Source organism: Colobus angolensis, unplaced genomic scaffold (assembly GCF_000951035.1).
Source record: "Colobus angolensis palliatus isolate OR3802 unplaced genomic scaffold, Cang.pa_1.0 Scaffold90, whole genome shotgun sequence".
In the NCBI taxonomy this organism is placed as follows: Eukaryota; Metazoa; Chordata; class Mammalia; order Primates; family Cercopithecidae; genus Colobus; species Colobus angolensis.
Window position 1 is genome coordinate 4,326,962 of NW_012122932.1, and position 15,696 is coordinate 4,342,657.

A 15,696-nucleotide genomic window follows, 5' to 3' on the forward strand; every position below is an offset into this window, starting at 1 on the left:
CCCACAATTTAGCCTAAATATTTGCCTGGCATGCTTATACTGGTCCAAGCAAGCATTAGGTCATAGCCTGTTCCTCCTCCTTATTTAAAAGTGTTTTTACCTTTCCCACCATTCCACAAGTTACTTCCTCCTTCCTTTGTTCTCCTCTGCCTTTGCCTCTTTTAAAAAGTTCTAAGTTGCTCGCCAATCAGGACAAATACAGAAGGTGAGGTCCCGTTCCAGCCAATGGAAACCGGACACAGCCGTAGGGTGGACGCGTCAGGTCATCAATGACCCTGTCTCTTTGTTCGGTGCACTCTCCTGGCAAAACTGGCGAGCGTACCCTTTCTGCAAGAAGTAAAACTGGCCTTGCTAAGTAGATGAATGTTCAAGTGCTATTTCTTTACGGCACCGGGGAACAAGCATTTCAAACACTTTCATGAGAGATTATTTAAAACAGCACTTCTTTAGATGAGGCATGGTGGCTCACACCTATAATCCCAGTACTTTGAGAGGCTACGGTGGAAGGATCACTTGAGCCCAGGATCCAACCTAGGCAACATAGTGAGACCTCATCTCTACAAAAAAAGTTTTTTGTTTTTTTTTTTCACACACCCATTCATTCAATACAAAAAGTATTTTAAAAATTATTCAGGCGTAGTGGCACACGCCTGTAGTTCCAGCCACTAGGGAGGCTGAGGTGGGAGGATTGCTTGAAGGAGGTTGCGACTGTGGTGAGCCAAGATTACATTACTGCACTCCTGCCTGGGTGACAAAATAAGACCCTGTCTCATAAAAATAAAACCACATAAGAATTCAAGGAACCCACATTTTAATACAAATTGTTAATGAAAATAAGCTTTATTACATCAAGTAATAAATACATACAAAGATGCAAACAGTTTTAGTCATTTTCTTCCAGATGTTCTTATCAACTTACAATAAACGCGGAACTGAGATCTACTTACAGTCTTAGTATGAAAATGTTCGGGGGTCCTTGTTAGGTTTGGTGGGTTGCTCTTTCTTCTGTATTTATAACTTGTACATTTTTAAAAATTGACTTTGAAGCACTAATAGTCATGCAAATGCTTAAGCAAAAAAGAAGTTACATTAAGCAGAACCTACACTGTATGGCAAATGGGAACCGGCTACTAAGTAAAGGGTGCTGTCAGTATGCATTAAAAACAAAATCTCTAGAGTGGTATTAGCTTATGAAAAGGAATAAAGAACACCGTGGGTAACAAATGCATTCAAAAGAGAAGATTAAAGGGAGACAATGGTGTCTTGGAGGCAAACTACAGTTTGCTGTAAGATAACTTTACGTGCATCTTTTAAATCAATGCTAAAAAAACAAAAAAACCTGGGCAGTTCCTAACTACTTAAAATGCAAATCCTAATTAACAGCAAAATCTTTTCTCAATCTTTGAGACTGTAGGTTCAGAGCCAAGTGAACCATGGGAGGAAAAAAAACTGTAACCATTTTGAAAACAAGGGTTTCATCTGAACAGGGGAGATGAACTGTAACTTCTCATCTTGTAAAAAGATGGAGATCCTTCAAAACCAACAAGGCAGCTAGGATCTGGCATTCCGTTCCGTTTCTGCTAAGCACTCCCGAACCAGTCCTCTAGCGTGAATGATGCCGCGCTTCAGTCTTTCCATGGCACTCTTGCTCCCCGCGTACGTGGGTCTGATCTCCTTCCCCAGCTCTTCAATGATGGCCAGCAGCTCGGCGTATTTGCTTTGGGGCACTTGGCTGTTCCCAGTTCCCTGGGTGTAGCCTAGGGATGGTGGCCCGTAGTCACTGAGCAGCTGGCGGTACTGTGAAGACGCCATGCTGGTGGAAGGAGAGTGGACACTCCCAGCGGCGTTGAGGGCAGCGGCGGGCATGTGCGCGGCCAAGTTCGGTTTGTAAGACATCCCCCCGGGCGGCGGGCGCACCGGGCCTGGAATTTTTAAAGGATTCTCAAGTGATCTAATGTGCAGACAAGTTTGGAAACCCTTGGATAAATCAAAATACATCTTGAATCAAGGACCAGAGACAGCCAAAAAGAAAAGACAAGACAAGACAACACACGTATTAGTTAAATTCCATTCAAGGAAGTTTCCTGGCTATTTCAGAGTACTGGAATGTTGTCATAATAATATTGCTTTACTTAAATTGGCTCAACAGCCTATCTAAAGAAATCTTTATTCTTGTAAACTACATTTTCTGAAATAAATTCCTGCATTACTTTGTTTGGAGGAAATCTGTAATTTTGGAATCAACAAGGGTTTGTGTCACTCTTTTCATTAAATATTCATCTATGCCATTTAATTGTCCAAAAATGACATCAGGAACGTCTACACAAGTGGAAAGGAACTGTCTAAGTTTCTGTACACTTGATATGGCTTCTGTGACGGTGACTTTTGGTTGCTCTGGTAAAGATACCTCCCCTTCATCTTCACTTCCTGCTTCGCTGGTATTTTCACCAGCCACCATGCCCTGGATGATGTTTGTGTCCTGAGAGATAATGAGATCATCATCTGCAGTAACAAAGTCCTGGAAATTTACTTCATTTGGGACACAGGTGGCAATAGCCACTGTGTGCCACAACTTTTCAATGGCAGTGTCTGGTTCACTGGCTGCTGATTCTATGTCACATTCTGCAAATTCCATAGGGATGATGCCTGCCTTCTGCCAACATTTGACCACTGTGGATAGCTTGACTGACCACCATGCTGCAGCAATCATGTCGATGGCCTGCTTGATGTCCACCTCTTCTTGATCCTCCCTGCTGCTGAGCTTGAGGAGGATCTGTTTTAGAAGGTGGCTCCGGTATAGTACTTTCATGGTGTGAATTATGCCAAGATTCAGTGGCTGCAGGACAGCAGTACAGTTGGAGGGCAGATACCCAACCTGAATCCTTTCCAAGTGTGGAAGCATGTTATGAGCAGAGCAGTTGTCAATCAGCAAGAGGATCCGGCATTCCGCCCTCTTCATCCTGGCATCCACTTGCATCAGCCACTCATTAAACAGATCCCTTGTCATCCAAGCCCACTGGTTGGCTCGGTAATCACAAGGGAGGGAATGGATGTTCTTGAGGCAGTGTGGGCTGGCTGACCTACCAACGATCAATGGTCTCATTTTTTCAGTCCCCAAGGCACTGCAACAAAAGAGTGCTGTCAACCGCTGCTTTGCTTTCTTGCCCCCTCTACAATGGTCTCCCTTAGCAGCAAGTGTATGCTGGGGAAGCAACTGGAAAAACACTCCTGTCTCATCAGCATTAAAGATATCATCTGGGCTGTAGTCAGCAATCAGTTTTATAATTTCCCCTGCATGCCACTCGTTAACCTTATCTATTCCTAGACCATTCATTAATCTGTCAGTATCTTCTCTACAGACTGCTTTCAAAGCAATTCCGTGGCGATCTCTAAATCTGTTCAGCCAGCCCACACTTGCTTGAAAATTGTCATAGCCAAACATGTTGGCCAAGTTTAGTGCTTTTTTCCGAATGACAGAACCAGTCACAAGAATGTTTTTGGCATGGATTTCTTGAAACCAAGCAAAAACAGCCTTATCAATGTCATCATAAAGAGCGCTCCTCATCCTTTTCCGCTGGGGTCCCACAGATGCCTCCCGTACCTTTTTTTCAAATTTGGTGCGATCCTTTAAGAATGTAGATAAAGTAGAGGGAGTGATACCAAATTCTTTTGCCACGTCACCTTTCCTCTTGCCCGAGTCTACAGCTTCCACAACTTTCATTTTCTCTTCCAGAGAGAACTGCCGACGCTTCTTGTTCCCCTTGTTTGCCATTTCCAGGGAGTGAGGGCTGGCCACAACGAACAGGGCTGTCTGGTTCCTCCTCGCAGCTTGCTTTGCCACAAGTGTGGCAAACTGAGAAGACAAAATGGAGTACCTATCAGGAGACAAAGATAATGGATTTCCCCTAAAAGATGGTTCAGGTTTTCACAAATCATATTAGGAAACGACAGTTTATGGTCAAAGTAAAGAGAAGATAGGATTCATGCTACTGACTTTTTGTAGAGGCTACTTATGAAGACTCATAGAATGTTTGAAACAGAAGGGATCTTATTATATAGTTTACTTAAACTTTCTGAAGTCCATAAAAATGGGAATAACAATGTTTGCTCTGCCTACCATGAGAACAGATTGAAATAGGCAGGGAAAGAACTTTGCATATAGCACTGTGCTGTATACATTCCGAGTTATTATCCAGTTTCTTTGATGGACACAGAAACTGGGGCCCTGGGAAGGGGCCTACCCAGCTTCATGCAGCTTAGATTTCTTAACTCAGATTACTATTTCTGCCAGCCCATGGTCCTGCTTGAAATTCCACCAAAATGAGATCTTCAAAGCTCTACCACCATCTTGCCTGGAAAGATTTTTACTGTGGGAAGATGTTTCTGGTAGCCATATATTCATTTTATATTTATAGGTGCCAAGCTTTAAGGGTACAGTAATGAACAAAAGAGTCAAGGTCTCTGTTCTTATGAAATATAAAATGTGGTGGGAAAGATAAATAAGTAAAGAAGATAATTACAGAGGGTGATATGTGCTATAAAGGAAATAAAGACTATGACAAGGAATAAAAGAGGAAGATCTACTTACTATACAAAGGGTGGTCAGGGGTGTCCCCACTAAGATGGCACTGAAGCTGAGATCTTCAAGAATACGGGGAAACGGCTGTCCAGCAAAAGACGTAGCATCAGCAAAACTCAAAAGCAAAAATAGGCCGGGCGCGGTGGCTCACAACTGTAATCCCAGCACTTTGGGAGGCCGAAGTGGGCGGATCACTTGAGGTCAGGAGTTTGAGACCAGCCTGGCCAACATGGCGAAACCCCAACTCTACTAAAAATACAAAAATTAGCCTGGCATGGTGGTGGGTGCTTGTAATCCCAGCTACTTGGGGGGCTAAGGCAGGAGAATCACTTGAACCCAGGAGGCGGAGATTGCAGTGAGCCGAGATTGTGCCATTGCACTGCAGCCTGGGCAAAAAGAGCAAGACTCCATTTCAAAACCACACACACACACACACACCAAAAATAGCTTGAAGTATTCAGGGAACTGAAATATTTGCATGACTCCAAGTATATGACAAAGGTGGGTGGCCAGACCATTCAAAGATGCCATGGTAGGCTGGGTGCGGTAGCTCACACCTGTAATCCCAGCACTTTGGGAGGCTGAGGTGGGTAGATCATGAGGTCAGGAGATCGAAACCATCCTAGCCAACATAATGAAACCCTGTCTCTACTAAAACTACAAAAATTAGCTGGGTGTGGTGGTGCGTGCCTGTAATCCCAGGTACTCGGGAGTTAGAGGTACGAGAATTGCTTGAACCCAGGAGGCGGAGGTTGCAGTGGGCCAACATCGCACCACTGTACTCCAGCCTGGCAACAGAGCGAGCTTCCATCTCAGACAAGGAAAAAAAGATGTCACGGTAAAGAGTTGGTATTTTGAGTGCAACAGAGATCCGCTGACGTTTTCAGGCATTTTAAAAGGATCACTTTGGCTGTTTTGTGGAAAATGGATCAAAGAGGCAAAGAGACCAATTAAGTGACAGATTATGGCAGAAGTGATGGGCAGGTTATAGTACTTCTCTGGGCCTGCTTTCTTTTTTTCCTTTTTTAAATATATTTTTGAAAAGTCCCATGGTTGCAAACCACAAGACCAGATGATGCCTAAGGTCTTTCCAGATGTAAGTCTTGGACCCTAGATAGGTACTCCAAACTCAAATGCCTTTAGGGGCCAGGATAGTGGTGTAAGTGAGTGAAACAGGGATTGAAGTATTTGGAGAATGTTGTGGTGTATCCTGTCTAGAAGTATTCAGAATTTAAAACTAACAGTCCCCCTGCCCCAGGCTGGTCCAACAAAACATGATCCAACAGTAGCAATTTTGAGTAATTGCATTCGTAGGCATTTTATCATGAGAATCCTCAAAGGACAAGAGAAACTGCTGTGACTTTACGCTATGATTGTCCCTTCCCAAGGGTAGATTTTTACTGTCACCTCCATACATTATCCATCCATTCGTGACATGTACTATGTATTAAGCAGTATGCTTGATGCCAGCCATACAGAGATGAATGGAGCATAGTGCCCACCTTTGAGGAGCCTACCAGGGAAGACAAACACTAGAGCATGTGAAAACTATAGCAGAGATTACAGAGTACTACTGTAACATAAAAGTGCAGATAATCAACTGGAGTGGGGCATGGATGGCAGTGCACTTCAAAGAGGGAACAATATGGTGGGCCTTAAAGAATAAACAAATAGGAACTCATGAGATGAAAGGAAATATTTAATATGAAAGGTGATGAAATGCTATAGAAACTAGAAAATGTCCTTGTCAGGAACAAAGAAGTCTTTGGAGAAGAAAGCAAGGACCAAATCACAGGAAGTCCTAGTTAGGATTCTAGCTTGCATTTGGGGCATTAAGAGACTTTTGACGGTTTTTTGGTTTTGTTTTTTTTGGAATGACATGATCAGATTTACAATTCAGTCTTTTGGTTGCAGGGTAGGGAACCTAATGGGTAAAGCTGATTTTCCTAAGAGATGGCCCTAAATCTGAATATAAAAGCAGGCTAGCCCAGTAGGCCATATATAGTTTGGATGTTAATTTGAGTGCAATAGGAAGCTACTGAAGGATTTTAAGAAAGGAGAGATGGCTGCCATGTAAAGAATAGAAAGGTATCAGAGAAAAAAAGCAGAAGTCCACAAGAGATAATGGTGGCTTAGATTAGAATAGTAATAGCGAGATAGTGAGTAGTAGTCAGTTTGGGGCTATGTATTTGCAAGCCCTGTGATGGACCGGATGTGAGGTGAAGGAGGAGTCAAGGATAACGCCCAGGTTTCTGGTTTGAGCACTGAGCAATCCAGCGGATGATGGTGCCATTTACTGAGGTGGGAGGATCTACTGCGTAAACCTAATTTGTTAAGCACTTTACATGCTTAATATTGCTTACCTGTGGCAGGGCTGGGATTCAAACCCAGGGAGACTCACAACAAAGCTAGCACTCCAAACACTACAGAGTGCTATATAGCTGGTTCTGGGAACTACTAATATTGAGAGGAGACATAGAAAGAATAAAGCAAGAGCCAAATCAAAGTCTTGGTCAAGCTAAGTCGTCTGAATTTTATTTTAAGTGAATGAGACACGGGAGGGTTTTAAGCAGGGAGTGACTTGATCAGACAGGGCAAAATGATCAATCTGACTGCTTCGTGGAGAACAGACTGTACAGGGAATGTGGGGAGAACTACATCAGTCCAGGCAGGAGATGATGGTGGCTAGAAGGTTGGTGACGGCGGTAGATGGAGAGAAGTAGACAGATTGGAAACACATTTGCAATACAGTGAGAGTTGTGCGGGAACTTGTACAAATGTGGATAACCTGTGACACTGGAGAGAAAGGACAATCCAATCCAATCCCTATTTGATTTACGGAGGCTCTCCACACGGTCATTCAGCTCAGCATAAGTCACTCCAGGAACTCACCACCACCACTATTCGTGGGCCAGTGGGAGAGACGGATTGAGGGCAGATCACTGGAGTGATGAAGGCGCTACTTGATGCGGCACTACGTATGAACCCGATCTTGAATGAGAGGGAAAGACGGGGCAGGCAGAAGTCAGGCCTTGAACGTCGTGCTGAGGAGAGGGTGGCTTCCCAGCGCCCGACGTGGCTCTGAGAGGTGAGGCGGGGTCTAGATCCCTCACGCTCAGCACAGCCCCGCCCCTGTTACCTGAACGCCCCACAGCAGTGCCCAGGGGCTGAGCAGCCGGGGCGCCCCACCGCCGGCAACCACAGCTTCCTCCTCTGCCCGGGACCTGTGGCCGGAAGCAGTCCCTTCGCCTTAATAGATCCCCTCCAAGCCTTTGAGTATTTCGTATGGGTCCGCCCCCAAGCTACAACTGGGCTGTTGCGCTTGCGCGAGGGGTCGCACGCAGTCACGCGCCGCCGACCGCTTCCGGTGCGCCGCGAGGGCAGCCGGGAAGGGTCTCCCTGGCGATCCGTGGTGTGCTGCTGCTCAGCGGCCAAACCAGTGCCTCGGTGACGACTGTGTACCTGCTGTCTTCCTCGAGCTCCCCGGGGCTTGACCCCCGGGGCCCTCGGCAGGCATCGGTGAGGAGCCTGCGGAGCGAACCTGTGCTCCTACACTTGTCCTTCACGACCCCATATCGCGACTCCGAGTAGGGGAAGCGAGGGGGGCTGTCGCGACTCCGCGCCGTGTGTCGCCGGGCGGGGCCGCGGGGCCGGGGCTCCTCCAGCCCCCGGGATGCGCGCGCGAGCCCTCGCCTCCACTTCCTTGTTGCTGCTGTCACGATTGGAGCCGCCTCTCGCCGACAGCGGGGAGAGCGAGTGCGCCAGCCATCCCCCTCGTCGAGCCTCCGGGCCGAGCGCCTCCGGGAATGTGAGCGGCGCGGCTTGCACGTTCCTCCGGGTAAGTCCCGCCTTCGAGGGTAGCGCCGAGCCGCTGGGCGACCTCGAGTTGGCTGCTGCGGCTCTCTGAGCCTCGACTGACTCTTCCACAAAGTAGGGTCACTGAGCCTTAGTGTCCTCCTTCCGCAATCCGTATGGGACATTCGGATGTCCCAGACGTCTTAGCTTGACCAATACTTTGTCTGGTTTGGCTCTTGCTTCATTCATGACCCAGAATGAGGGAAAGGAGCTAGCCCAGAGTCAAACTGTGGCCCATGGCCGAGCCCTCAAAGGCCATCTCGTGAGATTCCAAGGAGGATGTGATGGGACAGAGAAAGTGTCTCGCATATTTCAAGTATTGACCTTAACTGTATTTTACAGATGAAATAACGGAGACTTAGGGTAAGTAGACTGCTTAAGGTCATAGGGCCGCGTGCTGGTGCGACCGTGTAGCCTGCACTAGAACCCGGATTTTCTGTCCTCCAGAGCCTTTCGTTTTTTTTTTTTTTGAGACGGAGTCTCGCTCTGTCGCCCGGGCTGGAGTGCAGTGGCCGCATCTCAGCTCACTGCAAGCTCCGCCTCCCGGGTTTTACGCCATTCTCCTGCCTCAGCCTCCCGAGTAGCTGGGACCACAGGCGCCCGCCACCTCGCCCGGCTAGTTTTTTGTATTTTTTAGTAGAGACGGGGTTTCACCGTGTTATCCAGAATGGTCTCGATCTACTGACCTCGTGATCCGCCCGTCTCGGCCTCCCAAAGTGCTGGGATTACAGGCTTGAGCCACCGCGCCCGGCCGGAGCCTTTCGTTTTTAACCATTATATTGTCCTGCCTTTTTTTGCATTGCTATACTATGGCCTCCAGTCTGATAACAAACTTGGACCCAGGCTTAGAAGAGGGTAGTAAAACAAAACCCTAGGATGCTCTCTTCCTGCCCTCAGCCCAAGGTGGTTGTAATGTCTGTTTCTTAACCCGTTTTGCCCAGAGTGCTTAGTACCCTATATGCCATTCATTACAGATGCTCTCCTGCAGTTACTGCCGTTCTCCACAAGGGTTTCAACCGCCCAGAAGTCAGTTAAGGGCAAAAAAGAGCAGTCCCCACGTAGCCTTGATTTGAACTCCTGCTTCCCTTATCATTTACTGGCCTATTGTTTACCCAGCCAGGTTGTAGACTGTGTTCTCTTCCTGGGTAGCACTATAGCAGTTAGAATGTAGGTTTTTGTTTTGTTTTTCTTTATTAGTTTAGTTTTTGTTTTTAATGGGAAGAGGAATCATTTAGAGATGACAGAGAACTAGGAAGAACCTTAAAAATAATGCGTGCTTAACCTGGGGTATATCCTTAAAATTATAGGTGAAATACAGTGTGTCTGCATTTTCTAGGATAGTTTTTTGTTTTTTGTTCTGCTTTTGCAACATTGTCAAAAGAATTCTTGCCTCCAAAAGATTAGGAGCCACTAGGTTCATCCTCTTCTCACAGTAGAAACAGTTGAAATTTAGGATGTGGAATAGACTTCTCTGGGATCATAAGGTTAGAGTTTAGGTCTCTTGACTCCACATGCGGTGCTCATTACGCCTTATTTGTGGAGTGAGGTCTAATTGAGAGGTGAGTGGGCTTTGTACTGCACATATCAGTCCCATATTTACCACCACAACTGCTTCTTCACATGATTCTAGATTTTCTCCTGACAGATTTTCAGGGGCAACTATGTTATTTCCCTCTTGTAAAATTCAAGTGGTTTCTGTGAGCCTTTCTTGCTCCAAGGATTGAGACTTGTCGTAAAACTCCAATTTAGAACTTGGCTGCAAAAAAAGCTAACTCTTCTTGAAGTAGTTATTAAGTTTTTTTGTGCCTCTTTTCCTAGACATAAAAGCTGTTAGTAGATTCTCTGTTTGTTAGCCCAGCACCAGAGAGCTGATATTGGTTGGTGAGATGACTGTTTAGATCTGTGCTGTCTCTAGCTCCTAGCCTATGTTGCTATTTAAATTAATTACAATTGGCCAGGTGTGATGGTGTCTCATGCCTGTAATCCCAGCACTTTGGGAGGCCAAGGCAGGAGGATTGCTTGAGCCTAGGAGTTTGAGAGCAGCTTGGATAATATAGTGAGATCTCATCTCTACAAACATTTAAAAATTTGCCAGACGTGGTGGTGCACATGTGTAGTCCCAGCTACTTGGGAGGCCAAGGTGGGAAGATCTCTTGAGCCTGGGAGGTGGAGGCTACAGTGAGACAAGATCACGTCACTGCACTCCAGCCCAGTGGACAGAGTGAGACCTTGTCTTAAAAATAAATACATTTAAAATTAAAACTAATTCAATTCTTCAGTCACACTAGCCATATTTCTTTTTTTTTTTTTCTTTTGAGACGGAGTCTTGCTGTGTCGCCCGGGCTGGAGTCCAGTGGCGCAATCTCGGCTCACTGCAAGCTCCGCCTTCCAATTCACACCATTCTCCTGCCTCAGCCTCCAGAGTAACTGGGACTACAGGCACTCGCCAGCACGCCCGGCTAATTTTTTTTCATTTTTAGTAGAGACGGGGTTTCACTGTGTTAGCCAGGATGGTCTTGATCTCCTGACCTCGTGATCCGCTTGCCTCAGCCCCCCAAAGTGCTGGATTACAGGCGTGAGCCACCGCGCCCTGCCTGCACTGGCCATATTTCAAGTGCTCAATAGCCATATTTCAAGTGCTCGATAGCCATATGTGGCTGGTGGCTACTATATTTGACAGCACAGATGTAGAACATTTCCATCATCAGAGTTTATTGAACAGTGCTGGTTTGGAGAGTTGCCAGTAGAGATGGGTAGCAGTGTAGCATAATGAAAGAAGGCCCAGGGAGTTGGATTTTTTAATTGAAAATCTATCTCTCAAGTCCCTGTTTGGGCTTGGTGGCCTTGCGAAGGTTGTTAAGCATCTCAGACACAGATAATAGTCTTTAACAGAGGCCAGATATGGTGGCTCATGCTTGTAATTACAGCATTTTGGGAGGCTGAGGTAAGAGGATCGCTTGAGCCCAGGAGTTCAAGACCAGCCTGGACAACATAGCAAGAGCTCATCTCTATAATTATTTTTTAAATTACGTAAAATTTTTAAAAAAAACGTAATGAACTCTTTCATTTTTTTTCCCTGCCAATTACCTGACTTTAGGAATGAACCCAGCTAGGCGCGGTGTAATCCCACTCATGCCTGTAATGCCAACAGTTTGAGAGACCAAGGTGGGCAGATCGCCTGAGTCCAGGATTTTGAGACCAGCCTGGCCAATATGGCAAAACCCCATCTCTCCAAAAAATACAAAAAATTAGCCGGTCGTGGTGACATCACCTATAGTCCCAGCTACTCAGGAGGCTGAGGTGGAAGGATTGCTTGAGCCCAGGAGGTTAAGGCTGTAGTGAGCCCAGAGTGTGCCACTGTACTCCAGCAACAGAGTGAGACCCTGTCTCAAAAAAAAAAAAAAAAAACCCTTTTCATTTGTATAGCACTTGACTATTTTCTTTTTTTTTTTAATTAAAAAAGATTTTTATTTTTTAAAGAGAGATGGGGTCTCACTATATTGACCGGGCTGGCCTCAAAACTCCTGACCTCAAGCAATCCTCCCATCTCAGTCTCCCAAAGTGCTGGGATTATAGATGTGAGCCACTGCGCCCAGTTATTTTTAAATAGAGTTGTGTCTGTTGTATCCTTTGAGTCTTATCACTATAAATCTGTGAGAAGGTAGGTGAGACATCTCTTTTTTTATACACGAGAGGGAGAAAGCTGAACAAAAAGCAGCTAAAAGACCTGCCCCAAATTGCACAAGCTGGCAGAGTGTAAAGAAATCTCTTATATACAGACCCTTACTACATATTTGAATGAATCAATGAAGGCATTTGCTTAAGTTGATGAAACATAGGAGGAATGGGCCAGAACTTCTGATTTCTGGTCAAGCATTCTTTTTACCTGTTTCTGTATAGAATTGTTATAATTTGGGGCTAATAAATCTTTGCGTAAAAGGGGTTGGTGGGTACTGTATCCCGTGAATATAAGTGAAAAGTCTTTCTAAGTCAGTGGTCACAAATTTGCCCGGTCTAAGGAATTACCTGAGGCATTTGTTAAGCATGTGGAATTCCATACCCACAGGAGATTCTGATTCAGAAGGGCTAAAGTGGAGCTCTGGAATCTGTATGTTAAACAACCAACCCAGGTGCCTCTTAGGATATACTGGGTTTGGGAAATGTCTAAGCCTTAAGGCACTGGCAGAGGTAAGGGGTTATTTGATCAGGAAACTGCTGCCCCTCTTAGGGTAAATTCTGGAAACTTTATTTTGACTTTCCTTTCCTTTAGCCATGGACGCATCATATGATGGTACTGAGGTAACTGTCGTGATGGAGGAAATTGAGGAAGCCTATTGTTACACCTCTCCTGGGCCACCCAAGAAGAAGAAAAAGTATAAAATACATGGAGAGAAGGCCAAGAAACCCAGGTTAGCCAACACAATTTGGTTGCTGCTAGCATTTATAAACAGAAGTTGCTTGGAGAGCTGCATTGAGGAAAACTTTTAAGACTCTTTGAAAAAGAATGTTATTATTGAAGTCCTGGGTCGAGGGATGGGGAGTGGGAAGTGAAGGTATTTCTGCCAGCATTGCTATTACTGGCTAGACTTTGCTTTTGTTTTCAAGTTGTCACAAGAAATTGTACCATACGGATGGTAGAAGCTAGGTACAAAAGAGCTACATTATTTATTATTATGCCATTGTTGTTATTTAAACATTTAAAACAAAGCATTAATAAAATTACAAAATTAGAAATAAGGCCGGGTGTGATGGTTCATGCCTGTAATCCCAGCATTTTGGAAGGCCGAGACGGGTGGGTCACCTGAGGTCAGGAGTTCAAAACCAGCCTGACCAACATGGAGAAACCCCATCTCTACTAAAAATATAAAATTAGCCAGGCGTAGTGGCGCACGCCTGTAATCCCAGCTACTTGGGAAGCTGAGGCAGGAGAATCAGTTGAACCTGGGAGGCGGAGGTTGCAGTGAGCCAAGATTGTGCCATTGCACTAACAGCCTGGGCATCAAGAACAAAACTCCATCTCAAAAAAGAAAAAAGACAAAAGCCACACAAAAAGAAATAATACCAATTACATCTGTACACAATATCCAAATTGTAGCTCTAATTTCACTCTTGACTGTGAATACCTCAAACTTGCTGAAACTACCAGCATTGATCATTTTGATTGGTCTGCTTGCTTCCCTCTCTCATCCATGGGGAGATGCTATTGACCAGATTGGTGACCAAAGGCTGCGTAGAGGAATACAGAGTGTGAGTGATAACCAGCCCCTTGAGGAAGCTTTCCCTGAGAGTGGAATGACAGGACAGGACGCCTGTATCTTTCTTTGCTTCTGTTGGGTTTAAAATCATTCCTGCACAAAAGGTGATCTTTAAGAAAGCCAGTCAAATGAGCCTTTGCCTCCAGGTTTCTGAAGAGAAAACAGCCACTTGCTATCTTTACCATTCATTTTCCCCTACTCCCTTGGAGCCCCTTATCTTCCTGGATAGTTACTCCTGACTGTAATATACTGGCTCCAATGTAGTAACTTTAATATGGTAGCTTATATAGGCATTTCTCCTATACCATGAGTTTTTATATTACAAACTGAATGTAATATAATTTGTGTTGTACTGACAGCTATTAGTTATAATCAGGAATAAGATTATAACTTATTATAACACCATCTGAGGATGTTATTTAAATGTTGCTTTGCTTCACTTTCAGTCCCTATTTAGATAAATGCTTAGAAATGAGAAGCTGGGTTTTATCAACCTCTTGACTACCCATACCTTAGCATAGTAGTACTTACTGGTTGAATGATGGAAAGCCTGAAGAAGTCATTGCTTCCTCAGGTCTGCTTACCTCCTGTACTATTACGACATCTACCTGAAAGTGCAGCAGGAGCTCCCCCACCTCCCCCAGTCTGAGATCAATAAGAAGATTAGTGAGAGTTGGAGGCTTCTCAGCGTGGCCGAGAGGAGTTACTACTTGGAGAAAGCCAAACTAGAGAAGGAAGGTTTGGATCCTGTAAGTAATTTTTTTTTTCAGCTATTTTTTCCACTGGTTCAGTGATGAAGGCCTTAGGGAAATGAAGCCCCTTGTTCTGTTTCCTTTTCTTTTTTTGGGGAAACTTTTATCATTTTGTCCTTCTTGACTCTGAGCTTACTTGTTTCCATTTTGATGATGCCCTGCACTCTCTTGTCCTCTTCGGTTGCAGCAATACGTGGAGCTGACATTTTTTTGTGTTTTCTACAGTGAGCCTTAGGTTCCTTTTCTAAATTGTAGTGTAACTTGGAGCCCTTTGTAGTTACTATAATATAGTAGCTTTAATGTAGTAACCTTAATATAGTAGTTTGTATAGGCTTTTCTCCTACGCCTTGAGTTTTCATATTACAGATTGAATGTAGTATATTGTACTAATTGCTATCAGTTGTAATCAGGAATAAGGCTTGCATTTTTAGAGGTAGATAGAGCTGCTTGTGTAATACAGTACCACATTATTTTGTTAGCACTGGTGGTTGGAAATTATGCTAAAAGCAATAACGCCAGTAAAGCCAAAAGTGGTGGAGAAGACCGAGGCTTTGGGTGCTTGGGTTAAAGGACTAACAAGGAAGCATTTAGATTTGTCTGTCAGCATTTTCTTATTTCTAGTTCACAATAACAAAACACACTGACAGCTATTTAAATTGCTGGGTTTTTGTTTTTTTGAGAGTATCCCTGTCATGGCATACACTGCTGTTTTTTTAAACTGAAATTCCTGCAGGAAGAATAACCTTGCTGTTGCAGACTGGAATCTTTTAACTTTATCTCCTTATTTCAATAGAAACAATTGTCTGTAACTTCTGTTTTGGTGGTATAGAGCAACAGCAACAACTATGTTATAGCAGAACAGGTTTTATTTTCTCTTGTTGGAGCCCATCTGCTACTGCCGTTTAAATTATTTTGTGCTTATTGGCCTGGCATTCTTCTTTCTGGGAGAGCTTTGTCTTACCTACAGGCTTGGAGATACTACTCTGTGCTCCCTCCTCTAGGTGATTTGTTTATTAACAGTGAATCTGGGAAATAATCCCTGTAGTGGATGATGAAGTCTAAGAAAAGTTTATCTACTCCCTTCGGTTTCCTTACTATAATAAAATCAGCAATCTAGGCCGGGTGTGGTAGCTCATACCTGTAAACCCAGCACTTTAATAGGCTGAGGTAGGAGGATCATTTGAGCCCAGGAGTTTAAGACTAGCCTGGGCAAGATGGCGAAACTTTATCTCTACAAAAAAAAGTGGTGGGGGGA

At 44.6% G+C, this 15,696-nt stretch overlaps 3 protein-coding genes across 6 annotated transcripts in view; 1 reads left to right on the plus strand and 2 right to left on the minus strand.

Moving 5' to 3' along the window:
• Positions 1 to 247: 247 nt before the first annotated feature.
• LOC105504223 (cyclin-dependent kinase 2-associated protein 1) lies at positions 248 to 1,920 on the minus strand. Of its 2 annotated transcripts, XR_001000583.1 has the most exons (3): positions 948 to 1,920; positions 651 to 764; positions 248 to 327 (listed from the first exon to the last, which is right to left on the minus strand). XR_001000583.1 is itself a non-coding variant. In XM_011931542.1 (1 exon), the coding sequence occupies exon 1, from the start codon at positions 1,894 to 1,896 to the stop codon at positions 1,552 to 1,554; it is 345 nt and encodes a 114-aa protein (XP_011786932.1). In that variant the 5' UTR covers positions 1,897 to 1,920; the 3' UTR covers positions 789 to 1,551. The 2 variants fall into 2 exon arrangements, 1 of the variants encoding a protein (XP_011786932.1); XM_011931542.1 differs by lacking the exons at positions 248 to 327; positions 651 to 764 and having other exon boundaries at positions 789 to 1,920.
• A 187-nt stretch (positions 1,921 to 2,107) lies between these two features.
• Positions 2,108 to 7,918, minus strand: TIGD6 (tigger transposable element derived 6). Of its 2 annotated transcripts, none has more exons than XM_011931547.1 (2): positions 7,719 to 7,918; positions 2,108 to 3,853 (listed from the first exon to the last, which is right to left on the minus strand). In XM_011931547.1, the coding sequence occupies exon 2, from the start codon at positions 3,770 to 3,772 to the stop codon at positions 2,207 to 2,209; it is 1,566 nt and encodes a 521-aa protein (XP_011786937.1). In that variant the 5' UTR covers positions 3,773 to 3,853; positions 7,719 to 7,918; the 3' UTR covers positions 2,108 to 2,206. The 2 variants fall into 2 exon arrangements, with proteins under 2 accessions (XP_011786937.1, XP_011786938.1); XM_011931548.1 differs by having other exon boundaries at positions 7,171 to 7,893.
• Positions 7,289 to 15,696, plus strand: part of HMGXB3 (HMG box domain containing 3) — a 53,756-nt gene continuing 45,348 nt past the window's right edge. The window contains exons 1-4 of one of the 2 annotated variants that reach the window (XM_011931545.1): positions 7,289 to 7,298; positions 7,699 to 8,417; positions 12,705 to 12,843; positions 14,264 to 14,438. In XM_011931545.1, coding sequence (XP_011786935.1) covers positions 12,707 to 12,843; positions 14,264 to 14,438 — 312 coding nt within the window. In that variant the 5' untranslated portion in view covers positions 7,289 to 7,298; positions 7,699 to 8,417; positions 12,705 to 12,706. Of the gene's footprint in view, positions 7,299 to 7,698; positions 8,418 to 8,776; positions 8,802 to 12,704; positions 12,844 to 14,263; positions 14,439 to 15,696 lie in introns of those variants that run through there. The other variant, XM_011931546.1, reaches the window with a different exon arrangement.

Excerpts from the sequence above, each read along its gene's own strand:
- TIGD6 (XM_011931547.1), bottom strand. The coding sequence starts at position 3,772 with ATGGCAAACAAGGGGAACAAGAAGCGTCGGCAGTTCTCTCTGGAAGAG.
- LOC105504223 (XM_011931542.1), bottom strand. The coding sequence starts at position 1,896 with ATGTCTTACAAACCGAACTTGGCCGCGCACATGCCCGCCGCTGCCCTC.